The sequence below is a fragment of the Genypterus blacodes genome, unplaced genomic scaffold (assembly GCF_046128005.1).
Source record: "Genypterus blacodes isolate CSIRO-AG114 ecotype Tasmania unplaced genomic scaffold, CSIRO-AGI_Gbla_v1 ptg000111l_1, whole genome shotgun sequence".
Lineage (NCBI taxonomy): Eukaryota > Metazoa > Chordata > Actinopteri > Ophidiiformes > Ophidiidae > Genypterus > Genypterus blacodes.
Window position 1 is genome coordinate 2989437 of NW_027466915.1, and position 14557 is coordinate 3003993.

At 39.1% G+C, this 14557-nt stretch overlaps 1 protein-coding gene across 1 annotated transcript in view; it reads right to left on the minus strand.

Moving 5' to 3' along the window:
- opcml (opioid binding protein/cell adhesion molecule-like) overlaps positions 1-14557 on the minus strand; it is a 147258-nt gene that overhangs the window by 41914 nt on the left and 90787 nt on the right. Inside the window, exon 3 of the mRNA XM_076161178.1 lies at positions 8855-8980. Within this exon, the coding sequence (XP_076017293.1) occupies positions 8855-8980 (126 nt within the window). The remainder of the gene's footprint in view (positions 1-8854; positions 8981-14557) is intronic.

A 14557-nucleotide genomic window follows, 5' to 3' on the forward strand; every position in this document is an offset into this window, starting at 1 on the left:
CCTCACTTTTGAACTACAAATTCACAGTAGAGATACACTACACACAGATACTGAAGAGGACTGCACTAACCAGTCTGGAATGTTGGCACAGAATGATAGTTCCATAGGTGCATAAAAATGTAAGGGATGTTCATGCATACTGACAATAAAACAAAACAAAAACTCCTTTCCCGTAGAAATGTATTTACATAAATGTGGCCTGCATATTGGGAGACAGCAGTGTGTAATATTGCTGGAGTCAATGATATAACACTTCTGTATGGTGGCCGATGTAATTTTGACGGATCAATCTGGGAGATTGATCTGTCATAATTACAGGATGTCTTGAAGTAAAGCTGACAGCCGTCCCTGGTGCTGATTTGTGGTGGGTTTAATGCTCTGGGAATGCTGGAATGTTTGTGAATGCAAACACAGTACGAGGAAAAGGTCGGTCAGTGCAAATAAAATCAAATTCTGTAATGCAGTGTTTGAAGCATATATACAGTGTGTATACACTATGAAGTAATTCATATGGCATAGGAGGGGACCTACGATGGGAATCCTGTGGGGTTTTTGTATTTTTCCTGTGCTGGCCACACTTTGGTTTTCAGTGCCTAAGAATGAATTTAAGGTCGTACCATTTGTCTTACAGGTATTGAAGGGATGGTCACCATACTACATTTGTCTTACCAGACCCCTTGTATCATATGACGGTATAACTCTTGGCATCGTGCCTTTTGTTGTTGTTGCTCCTCTACAATGATTGAGCTATTGGCTGGATCAGTTCTGGTCTCCCTACTGAAGCATACTTTACTGTCATTAAACACAATTTCAATGGGTGACAACTTATTTCGTGTGATTTCTCATGCTAATACTGTTTTCCACTTTCCAGAAGTCTGCACTTCTTGTCTACACTTAATGCAAAAGAGGCAGCTGTTGTGTTTATGTGCTTTCTTAGCTAATGACTGAAAGCAGAATATGAGCTGATTACTGACTAACTGTAAATTAGACGGATACTTTCATATTTCCCTTTCCTTCACCATATGTAAAAAGTAATTAGAAAATTGCCTTTGATTGCTTTAGTTTTATCTAAAATGAACTTTAGTAAGATTTGTCATGAATACTGTGATTGGCAAGGTCAAAAGTGATTCACTAGACAACTGGCAGCTGTAGGTGATTAAAAATGTCATATTCAGTGTCACATACTGTATCATCACATACTGTTCATATATTCGATATCATTTCTCTGAAGAAACAAATGGTCAAGTCAAAGGCAAACTACAGCTGTGATTACTATTTAGGATCAAGGAAACTTGACCATTTCACTTCAAGGAAAATATTGTTCTAATAACATGGCTCTAAATACATCTGACTTTAACTGTGCAATTATTATGGAGAGTAAGCTTGAGATGAATCCTTCGCAGAATGCATTGATGCTGGCTTTCCCTCCATATCCTGTATGATTCATTGGCTTGACCACTCATTTACTTTGCTCCTTTCACATTCATTTGGATTCAGGCACTTTGAGAAAGAAAAAAAAAACATGCAAGTTAGGTTTCTCCTGTCAGTGCCCTTGACCAAGGCACTGGCTCAGAATTGGAGTTGGTCCCCGGGCGCTGCAAAGTGGCTGCCCACTGCTCATTGTTTCATGCATGGTGGGTTAAATGCAGAGGATGGTGCTCTGCGTGACTACATGTGCATTAAACACATCTTAAAATAGCCTAACAATTGGGATGAACCTGTTAAATTTTAATGACCATCACTCAGTATAAGCCTACAAGTTGAGTCTATGGGATAGATTAACTACCCCATCAACGATTATAGATATAGGAAGGATGGTTTTAGATATTCAGTTCCACAGAGGTCACATTCATATGTGAAATCCATCTACAAGACAGGACGGTACACTCTTCTAGCTTTCAAGTTTTAGCTTTGACACATATTTCTGGCATAAACTCTTGCCAAAGATGTTTATGCAATATTGGTATAAAAAGCCAGCATTAGCTTGGTTAATAGACTAGAAAAGATAGTACAATGTCAAATTCCCCACTCCAAAGATCTCCCGTAATATTTTATCCAGTCCATTCTAATGACATTCTTACCGGCAAACGGAACATCTGAGCTGGATGTCATTCACTTTCTGCCAAGTATTTATTATATCACAGTAATTAGCTTTCTCACACCTATAGTTGTTTGGCAAACATACCTCACTTTTGAACTACAAATTTAAAAACATGCAAGTAAGGTGTCTCCTGTCAGTGCCCTTGACCAAGGCACTGGCTCAGAATTGGAGTTGGTCCCCGGGTGCTGCAAAGTGACCGCCCACTGCTCTTTGTTTCATGCATGATGGGTTAAAAGCAGAGGATAAATTTCACATAAGTTGTACTGTGCATGACTACATGTGACATTAATGAAATCGTAAAATATCTTTGCAGTTAGGATGGGGCTGTTCAATTTTAATGACCTTCACTCAGTATATGCCCACAAGTTGAAAATATATTTGTGGAGGTTGTCACTGGTGAAGGGCATAGGATTGAGGGCATGGGTTGAGATATTGAGGACATGATTCAATTTGAATATATCATGATATGATTTGGTTTATGGATTAATTATCTTACCCTTACCGACAATGACGGTGGTGAATCAGAGAACTTTATATATGTCCATTACCCTTGACTTTCACCAACACTTAAAGTGACATTTCCCCAAATATTATGAAATGAAAGATGAAAAAAAGTTTTGAAGGAGGCACAACGGCGCATAGTTGCGCCTTTTCCTGCTGCTGAACTGTGCTCTGGTTCCATATTCATCCACCTTACGCCTTACACCTCTTTTGGTTTGACTACTTTATGAATCAAGTTGGTGAACAAATGTGGCACTGTAAATATTGAGGTTCACTTTAATTTTCCCAACATTCTGTCAGGTAGAGTGCAATGTGACTTGAACATGTGTTGCAAAATGAGCTGTCTCAACCTGAACCTTCACTCCACCACCCTATGTCTATGAATTTACCAAATTTGTACTTGGGACTTATCTATACATATTTGGAAGGGGCATCAAACCTGTCAAAAACAGAGAAGATACACTTTCTTTAACAACTGACATTCATGACTGACAATGTCATGGTGCTGACAGAGCTGTCATCTGCTTGACAGATGGATATGAGCAACAGGCTAGCTTACCTCAAGGCTGAGGACATAGCTTACCTTATCTCCTGGTTGCTAGAGGTATGTTAGAAGAAAGAAAACCAGGCTCTTAAAATACAGTATTGTTATTATGATTGAAGTTGGCACTTAATTGAGAAATTGTAATGGAATTGGAGGTAAACAAATACCTTGAAGCAGTACAGTATATGCCCATGATAGTGCTGCACTTGCAATAGTCTCAGAAAGAGTCTGAGGGCACCAAGGCGGGGATGGATAGCAATAATAATGAACAAGGCTGTGAGACACCTGGAGGCAATTGGATACCTCACGAATGACGGAATGAAAATTGTTACACACAGCACACATCTGACCACAAGACAATAAAGAATGAGTAAATCATAACATTTTATACTTTTACCACTTATTTGAAAGGGAGCTGAAGCTTTGCCCAGCATCCAATGAGTGAGAGGTAGGGTACATCATTTAAAGGTCACAATTCTAGAAACTCATTTAAGCTCACACTTCCAACTGCACGCCCCAGCTGGATTGAACTCAGGTCCTTGTTGCTGTGAGGCTACAGTGTCACATTTTTGTGCTCAATATATCTGAGGTACCTTTTTGTTAAGTTCTTATATCTTTTAGATGCAGCAACATATTATATATTTGTTCGCTCAACGTTTTTTGTTGGCACTTGAACTAAGTCTAGAGATCTTAAAGTTATGTTAGATCTGCACATTTAACATATAACATATATCTATAAGCTGTCCACTGTGTTAACCAGAAAGAAAAACAGAATGTTGGTTCATAATTAATCATAGTATAATTATCTGACAACCTATGTAGTCTTCAAGAGGCCATATATTTCACCTGGACATTGCAGCACACTCCATTAAATGTACAGCTCCTTAACAATTCTTCCAAAAAAGATAGTTATAAGAGTTGATTTATCTCTAACCCATCAAAAAGCATAATACATATAAGACCTTCCTTTCACCAAGGGAGGATGTGAAATGTCATGCAGTGTATTTTTTCTAAGCATCCTCTCTTTCTGTACTGTCTGAGAAACACCTGCATAGTGCTATTTTTCTTCCCAAGTGATAGCTGCTTTCTGTGTCTGCCGGCAATATCAGCAGATTGTTCTTACTGAAAGTCACTTTATTGCAAATATCATGCTGTTCCTGTCTGCTGTATAACAGTGGGAATGGTGCTCATCACAAAACTAATCGCAAGTTGACATCTGTCTACCATGCCATAGATTTGTCAATCATGCCTTGACATTTCTACTTTACCAACAATTATTGTTTTGTTGGGAGGATTTGTTGGTTTCACAAAGCCAGCAGGTCTGTATGGTACGATCAGAAAAATATTGGACATATTTAGATTTCATATTTGAATCTCAGAGATAAGCAAAGAGTTGCCACAGTATAAACTCTGTGAAGCCACTGCAAGCACATTGGAATTCATGGGGACCAATGGGAGACCACCACTCCAAATGGCCTCAATATGACCTGACAGTGTTCACTGAGACAATGTTCCTATTCACTGGAAATAGCTTTGATGAGTTTTTTGCCTGCACATAAAACATCTGATTCTTGCCAAGCTTTTAAGATGGTTTGGAAGACTAGATCAAATGATACACTAGTTTGGGGGACTTTGATGTTGACCTATTTTGACTATTACATGGCCATGTATTTAAAACTGATTTTTCATTTTCAAAGACAGTGAAGTGTCACTGAGAGTCAGCCTTTCTTCTTTTGAACTAAAGCTGCTTATATGGCTTTTTCAATCATTGATTTGTGCAGTGTCCTAATAGAGAAAATGTATTAGGTCATATTACATGGTGACAACAAAGGGGTAAATTGGTTCGCCATTTCCATGATTGTCATACATTTACTTTAAAGGTTTGGAAATCTGGCATAATGGAGGTATTCATGTTTAAATAAATCCCGTTTTTCAGTATTGCATTTATTGTTATGAACATTCTGTTTCTAGATGGAATCAATCAGAAGATTAAAGAGGGCACAAGTGGTGTTGTTGACATTTAGACAAGACATTTTTTGTGTAGTCATGAGATGTTTAAAAGTTGCTCAGTTGCTGGTAGACGTGTTCAATGTTTTGCTTGCAGTCACATGTGTCAATGCTACTATTTGCACCAAATAGTCAAATTAAGAGTTGATACTTTAAAAGAAGTTATTTGGTAGCATTAAATGTTGTCCTGTTTTGCCAGACTACTTCTATGTGATTATGACGAGATATTTATGTGACAATAGACTTTTAATGGCTAATCGAATAACTTCAATGCATTATGCTTTCATTGCATTTGTCAGGCAAGCAGCTGAGAGGCTGTAGCTCTTAGGATGTTATTCAGCCTGTCAGCAGTAGGATGCATAGCCATTATTATTGATGATGTTGGCAATGGGGGATTGCTCATTCCCTCTCAATTGTAAATGAGGAGTGACTCTTTAAATATGTCATAATGGATTTGTAGTTCTGCTAAAACACACATTACCACATCACAGTCATTCAGATACAATTCACTGTAACAAGCAAGCATACACTTTGGCATCTTAGTGAGTGTACATTCACAACCGATTCACTTAATGTCTTAAAGGGATCCACAGTACTGTCCACTGAATAAACTTTTTCTTCTTGGCGTTATATCTTCTCCTCCTTTCAGTGGCCAGCAGCCAGAATTTCAATGGACACTATTGAATAATTTATGTTGTCTCCACTGACTTGAAATGGTGTCTTGTCTTGCGCCACAAAAAAATAAAGGTGAAAACATAAATTGACAGAGTACATAAATTAAGTGAATGGCCATAGAAGCTAAGCATTTATAGCCTGCTACTCTCCACACAACTCTTACTTATGTCCCCGTCTGTATTGGAAAATGATTTATTGACTTGGAGAAACTTCAGTCTCCCATAAGCAATGGGAATGTGGTTCGAATAACAGCTTGTTAGTTAGTTTGGTTTGATTTACATTTTGTAAAAAAAAATAAAAAATCCTTTCCGGAGCCTCTCCAAGCTGTCTGAGCTGTAGGAAATGCACCCTCTAAATTGTTTCTCCTAACTTTCTCTTGTCATGTTCTACTTTCACAGTAAAAGATGAGGCATATAACATCTGCTGAAATACATTTGTTCAAGATCTGAGCATCAGTGAGTGTGAAAATATAGAATTATACACCATGGAAAAAAAACACAACAAATGGCAGGGCAGATACATTGGAAGATCTCAGTCTTTCTAGGAGTACGGTTTAACGGAGGGTGAGCACTGCTCACTTTAGTGCTATACTAACACACACAGACACTTTCCTCTGAGGGAACAGTCCATTATTGCCGGCGACAAACATGAAAAGGAAGTGGAGTGGAGCTATTCGGGAAAATGCCACTCTGCGGGAAAACATTTAAGATTCTGACTGCCAGCAAGAATTTCTTTGGCTGCCCAAACATCTCCGTACATCGTCTCTTTTCATTAGTGCTACTCAGAGAAATGTCAAGTAAGATAGCCTATTATCTTCACTGTTGACATTAACACATACACACACACACACACACACACACACAGACACACACACACACACACACACACACACACACACACACACACACACACACACACACACACACACGCACACACACACACACACAAAAACACAAACACAATGTACCCCCGCCTTGGTTATGGATGTCTGTATGTTGTATTTGAGAGTATTTCCAGTTTAAATAGTTGATGATGTACACAATGTTTTACAATGTAGACAATGTCACATAACATCAGTTTCTCTACATTACAGTTTCAGTGACGCATCTGAGAAAAGAATCAAAAATCTTTATTAATGATGTCGAGCGGGAGATTGCTGACATATTCATTTCATCATCAGATGTGTTTCCGACTGCATGGATTGCATTTACGCCTGGCTAGTTTCAATGAAGATCCTATCACAGTGCAAGCCAGACCAATGGGTAGCATTCATGTCACAATGCATTCTGCAAGCATGTTGGCCTTGCAATAATATGCATTTACACTATCCAGATAATGTAGATGGATGCAGATCAGACTTAAAAGCTTTTGTATGTAACTTTAAAAAATACATTTTTGTAGAATTGCTGCAATCCTCCGCAATCCATACATTTAGTGAAAAATACCTCCTATTGATCTATCTGATTTGGGAAAACATTAGGGCTCTGGAAATATAACCATTTTCCAGAAGGAGAATCACCACCTCATATCTCATATCTCTTGTTCTCAGTGAGAGGAGTTGTGGAGGCAGGACCAGGGCATCGCAGGTCGGAAAGGACGAGGAGGGAATTCTCTCTGCAATTCAATCCGCTCTAGTATCTTATAGAGTGCTGCTTTAACATATAAATTGGGTCTTTGCAATGATACATGAAGTGAAGCTGAATATACACTTATTATACAGATATGAAAAATAAAGAAGCATCACATTATCTGACCTCTAAGAAATTCTATTGACTCTACTCTACTTTTGCATTTTAACTTAAGAATCACTGGCTTGGAACATTGTCAACCATAAGAAACCACTCCATATACTGTACATTATGGTCTTTTAGTGCTACCATAAAAGCAACTTGTGAACTTGGTGATAGAAGCTTTTAACTGTTTCAGTTAAATTTGGCTCATAACCCAGTGAGGTATTGCTAAGTATACTACTTGGTTCTGTGTAAATAGCACCATATGTCTAGTGGTTTATAGGACCATCATTAAAGTTATCCGTGTAGAATGTGAGCCCACACACTTCAGATAATCAGTGTGTAGAAAGATCATGATATGAAGAGTAAATGCAGTCAAATCAGGGAATGGAAATGTTGTTGATGGCTAGAGTGATGGAGAGCCACTCGGCTGTGAGAACCAGATTCTGCTGGCTCTGGGTTCATAATGTGGAGGGAGAGAGCAACAGCTGGGCTGTAAGCATTCATGTCATGTTGGAGGCTGAACATCTGATCCTATAGAGGAGCAGCGCATGACTCACGCTGCTGAATGCTCAGTGGGAAGTGTGGAGCTGACACAATTAGAGCACAGAATGCACACATACACAGATAGACACACACTGGCACACGGAGCTCCTTGGCTCTCCTTCGAGCTTCAGGTGCCAAGACAACAAACCAGACCCAACCAAATGAAGCCTTGAGCCAACTCATGGCTGATTGCAGTTTGGCCTTGTCAGGCCACAGGTTGTGTAGTTTCCACCCCTCAAATCCACCAAGATGAAAGGAAAACAAGGCCTTAGTCAGTAGATTAGAGCCTGACATTATTCATCATAAACCCAATCGCTGCTACGCTAATACAAAGTCGAGATTCATATCCCATTGGAGCTAAAGAGTTCGTCAGCATGTAGGCGAATATTCATGTCAAACAAGAGCTGGAGGTGTTGCAGAGCAGAGATGTCGATATCAACAAGGAGTGTGTAGGCGGCATAGTCCAGTGACTTTCAAACTGAGGTAATGCTGGTAAATCTTTGATTGATACAACATATTTCTAATAAATCCCTAAGAAATAAAAAAAATGGTAACGTTGAGGAAAACTAAGTCAGTGTATTTAGATATGTGAAACGACATAAAACAAAATTAATGACCTCTTACTGAACTGATGATACATATTTTCTTAAAAACATTGTCATTGTGATATTATCATTATAATTATTAGAAAAGTACAGCATCTATACATTGCGTTTCATGATTACAGTAGTTATTATGTTTGTGGGTTACCTCTGGGTGAGTGATGTTTCCATATGATGTTAGCCTCGGGTCGACCAATGGCCAGGCACATAAGATTGACATTGCTGCCCTCGTTCACTGTGATGTCCTTTGATATGTCGGTGATCCTTGCAGGTACTGGGGGGGAAAAAGGAAATCATGATTGATGTGGTTTCCGTTTAATTAATGACACGTGACTAAGGGACTTACTTCCCACGTGATAAGAACACTGATGAGACTAAAAATAACCCAGGGTTATGTTGGGGACTCAATTAGCATGAAATTAGCTGACAAATGTGACAATTCTGAAGCTCTTCTACATGATTGATTTTCTTCATGATATGTCTTTCTCATACTGCTCATTGGACAAGCATCACACTGATTTAGAGGCAGACATGCTTTCATTGGAGAAATCTGTGACCGGATCAGAAAAATGTGTGTGTGTGTGTGTTAGAGCCATGGAGCATAACGATCAACAATTAACTTCTACTGTAACTCTGTGTGATATTGCGGGTATAAATGTCTTTTTTTCTGTACAGTTTACATAAGTTCAATGAATATTGTAGTGTGTGCTGTGTCTGGGGATAAGAGCTGGAGTAATGTTGTGCTCTGCATTCCATTGACCTTTGAATTTACTGACTCAATTAGCATACATTCCTAAATCCAGCTCAGCGAGTTAATTTAGGACACCACGTACAGCTGAGGTCTGTAAATTCCACCCAAAAACTTTCAGGAACTATTGATCAGATTTCATAAGCTGTCTAATACAAGCAGTACAACAGGCAAGGTTTAGGAAAAGTAATAAAGAATGTATGCAAACATTCATACAAGTTTCATGTGCTGCCCCATGGCGACATCACAAATTATATTAGTGTATTAGGTAAATAATAAAGTAATGACTTCAAAAATTGTAGCTGCAACATTCCTGTTCAAAAGATGGACAGATTAATTAAAAATATATCAACAGAGAATTACAGACTATATGCTTGTTCATTGTTGCATTTACAAGAAAGAGCAAACAAGAAAATGATGCGCAAGGAAAGTTGTAGTGACTGAAGAACATAAATTTGCTTTCAGGTCCTTTTGTTCCATCAGCACGATCACATTATCCAGATTATGTTTATTGTTCAGGCTATTTTGTTCACTTTGGGAAGGGTTCGGCACAGACACTATTTCCGTGGCTTCCCAACAAACAGCAACTAATGTTATGCAGATACTTTATCTGTATGGCTCCTCTGTGTCCTTTATTTTCTCTTTGCTGCACACAAACACCACATTATGCTTAGGAATTCAGCAAGCATATTTATCCGTTACTACTTAATGGAGCCTAATGCTGTACATCAACAGTTGTCAAATCCCTCTTTATTATGTATCATCTAATGCATTATTTCATATTAGTCAGGGTTGGACCACAAAGCAGTTTAAGGCTCACATAATATTGATATCCAGGGAATAGATTTAAAATGTGCTTTTTTTTGATCAATGAGGTTATTCAAACTAAAAATGGGATACAGTAGTTTTGAATATAAAGTGCATTTTAACATATTATCTGTCCCTGTACAACATGTAAGTGTGGTGCAATTCAAAGCCGTAAAAGCCAAATTCATTCAATCACTTTCTGATGGGGAATGAATGGTTGCAGAATACAGAGAACACAGATCTCCTGCAAGGACATCATACTTCTCCATTCACGCTGCCAGTGTCAGTGTTCTAGGTATCACCAGAGCTATTTTCAATATCAAGGACAACAATTGAAATCAGTCTATGGCGTTATCAGGTTTACCAAATATGCTGAGATAAATATGAATCCTGCTAACAAAAATGGCCAAAATGTCTGTATTTTCTAAGGAGGTTGAGGTCCTTCAACATCTGCTGACAATGTTTTATGATACAGGGCATGCTGGGGCAGCAGGTTGAGCTTAGTGGACGACAACAGACTTGACAAACTGACCCACAAGGCTAGTGACGTTGTGGGCTTTGCAGCTATCCGAATCAATACTCTTGCATGGCCTTGTGCGTGCATGGGCACCAGGCCAACCTTGGCACTTCAAGGCAGGTCTTGCCAAGAACTGCTGTGGAATTTAGAATAACACTGTAGTAGAACAACAGGTGCACACTGCTTAAATAGAGAGTCACAGGTGATTAATTGTTCACAAGGAGAGGAATGCCACTACCCCTCCACAAGACTCTCATCATCCTTGAAGTCAATAGTGGACTGTCCTACCTGTCACACTTAATAGCATCCAGCCACCTGGTGATCGATGGATAATTTAAGATAATTTCCATAACCTTGCTGCTTAATACACTTTGAGTATTTGAAGACCAAGAAGAGCTAACAAAAGTCACTTAATGTGCATTTGACTTGACATGACTTACAGTTGAGAACAGGGAAAAAATTGTTTATTTTTGCAAAGTAAAACGAATTTTGTCCTCTGTGCCATAAAGCGATCCAGATGATTTCCTGCTTTATTAGATGTGGGAGCAGTGAAAAGCCTGGTTAGGCTTCTTCACAATGAAATTTTATTTTCAGCAATTAGGCTGCTGTCACAAAGCTAATGTGGTAATGATTCATTGGATTTAAAATGCAACATGTGCCACCTTTAAGTGGCAGTAAATAAGGAGGGGTGAAGAGCTGTGGGTTGAGGACACAGCAGGCGACACTTTCTCAGCCACACTGACCTCCGGCAGAGATGAATTAACAAGCATCTGTGTGCAGGGCAGGTGACGGGTCCTCCAGCTTGATAATGCCAGTGGCCAGGTGATTAAAAACACAACTCCCCTGCCACCAGGGCTGCTGGTGGATGTGACTGGGGGCCTGAGGACACGTCAGTCTTCATGTTGGCACAGCGAAGGTGTTGCAGCCAGTAATTAATTAGAAAATGGAATCAAGAGGCTTCCGGGATAGGAAGCGGTTGCTGTTTGTAGATGTTTATTTAACACAGAGCAGGTGGTGATGCTACGAAATGTCTTTGTGAGAATATTTACACTTGCATGTTCGCTGTTGTTCTGTTGATAAATTTGCTTCATTCAGAGTGAAAGCTTATACGGGACAGGAGATTTTAGTTGTTTTGCTATATACAGGGTTCAGTTGTCAGGGCATTGTTACTTCAGCTGTTCCAATTCTATGTCAGTAAATGTGAAAAACAAAAGATTTATAAACCTCTGGATGGTTCACAGTCATACAAATACATGTTTGTGTGTGTGTGTGTGTGTGTGTGTGTGGGTGGGGGGGGGGGGGGGGGGGTTATACCTATACCTTCATGAATATGAGAGAGGATATCAACAAGAAGCCTGGTGGGGAAGTTCAAAACATTTCAAAACAAAGCTTCCCAGAGGAGGCTGAGCAACAACATCCTATTTCCCCCTGAGAATACATGTTATCCTGTTTTCTTTACCCAATAAAGCTCATTTTGGCCTTCATTTGTTATTCTGTGGATGTATGCGGTGACTGTTAGTGTCAGCAGTAGAAATAGTTGTATTGACAAAAACAATATAGCGGTAATATTTACTTACAATTATGTAAATGAATTCAGAAATGGCTGTTTTATATTGTCGGACTGAAGAATCAGCCATCATGTTCAGATTGCCAAACTTATCATTGCCACCAAAGCTGTATACTCGGTCTGCTTGGACGCCAAATAAACTCACAAAATATATCATAATTGTTTGGATAGCACTTAACCCCCCTCCCCCAATTAACACCGTTGTGGCCTTGAGCAAGGCGCCAAACCATTCAGCACAGCTCCAAGTGTGAACGTTCCTGCATTGACAATATTAATACTCAGAGAACCTCTAGATGAGTTATTAGTTAGTTCCCATAGTCCTATAACTTTTTCATTGGAATACTATATGTCAAAAGTTTGAAGATGAGACGGAATGGGTTAAGATATTTGCATGGCTCCAGCAATTGTTTCAGTTTTTTCTCTGCTCCACTTTTTCAAACTGGATCGCCTATACAGACATTGCTGAGCAGGGCTACAGACAGCCACATGCTTTTCAGATGGAGGTTGCTTTCTTTGTAATAAGCACAAGTCCCACCTACAGCTCCTAACCCGTACCTGGCTGATCAAGAGAATGGATCTCCTAAGGTGTTTTAGGGAGTTTTTCTGAGTCGTCTTAGAGACCCAGGGACTTGGTTGGGAACAGTTTGTGCTGAATTGTGAAGGTCCTTTGAGACGTTGTAGTGATATTGGGCTCTACTGATACATTTGACTTGGTTTGAGGAGCCCGAGATGTGGCCTCACTAGATGAGGAGGAGAAACAAACATGCACCAAGATGGAGGAAGCACTATAGGGGATTGAACACCAGATTTCTGTGTTAAATATTTTCATTGATGAATATAAAATTAAGACAGGAAGCTCCACTGTTTTTCTGTGTCTGTAACACCTAACATCAAAGCCCATGCTCCTACGCCAGCATTCACCAAATCTATAATAGATGCTAAGTCTTCTTTCATAACAAATTACTATGCAACTAAAACATCAAAGGACTTACTGTCAGTGGATTTGCATATCTGCCATCTCATCTTTGAGCAACAACATATATCCGCGATAGATAATTTTGGCGACATTCAGTATTCTTGTCAGCAATTCTAGTTAATTCAGAGGAGCACCTAACTCCAAGAGAAGGAACATGAAAGACATCCAAATGCTTGAGCCTGGGAAGTATGATAAAACACCGGGGGCTGCTGATGCTTTGTAGAAGTGGAAATAAACTAGGTTACTTTTCCCACTGGTTGGTAGAAAGCACAAGTGGTGACAAGTGCCTTCACACTGCCAAGCTTTCTCTCAGATCAAAGGCAGCTTTCCATAGGGGACCCTTTGCATCTTATGTTCCAGCATTCTGTCCAAAGAAATGACAGCAGCACTGAAGTGAAACCAAGTCATGTGTTGCGTTAAGATAATATCTTATGATGAGCCCTGGAAAAAAACACCCAACATATGCTGGTTAGAATCATGGAGCTTGTGCAACTACAACAAGTAAAATAGAAATGTCTATGCTTTTGGTCATATATATGATGGACTATGCAAAAAAGAAAAAGATAATTGTTTGAAATCTCCTCTATGAGCTGAAAAGGGATTATTATTGGAAATCCTTTTACCTTATTCTACTCAGCCAAATGGAATACATACTGTATATTCAGTGACAGCAGACAGGGTCTTCGAAAACTGTCCTTCAGTATATTCTTCCTTGATGTTCCACCACAAAGTGCATTTATATTGACGCACAGTTGGCATTGGACTGCATGCACTTGAATGTTTCTCTATTTATTCTATGTATGTACAAGCTGAAAAGAGAAATATATCAAATTCAACCTAGAAATATATACACATATAGAGAAATACGACAAACTTACAATGTAAGAGCTCTTAAGACAGGTATCAGTTCATTGAGTGATTGCAGAAGCTTACATCCAAACATACCAAAGCTACATAATGGACAATGTGGTATTACCTTTATTGTAAATTTGTGAAATGTTGAGTAAGGTTGAGAACAAGTGCAGTCACCTTGCTGACCATATTGGGTTAACAAGGTTGCTACAAACTTTGTTTAACATTTCAAAAATGCCACATTCAAGAAATTGTTATTCACAAATTCCTTTCCCTACATGAACTCATAGCATTTATTGAATTTTAGATTAGTCATGTCTAATAGGAAACGCCCTACATATAAGACATGCATGGCAGTCTTTGGCAGGGTCTGTTGTATATATT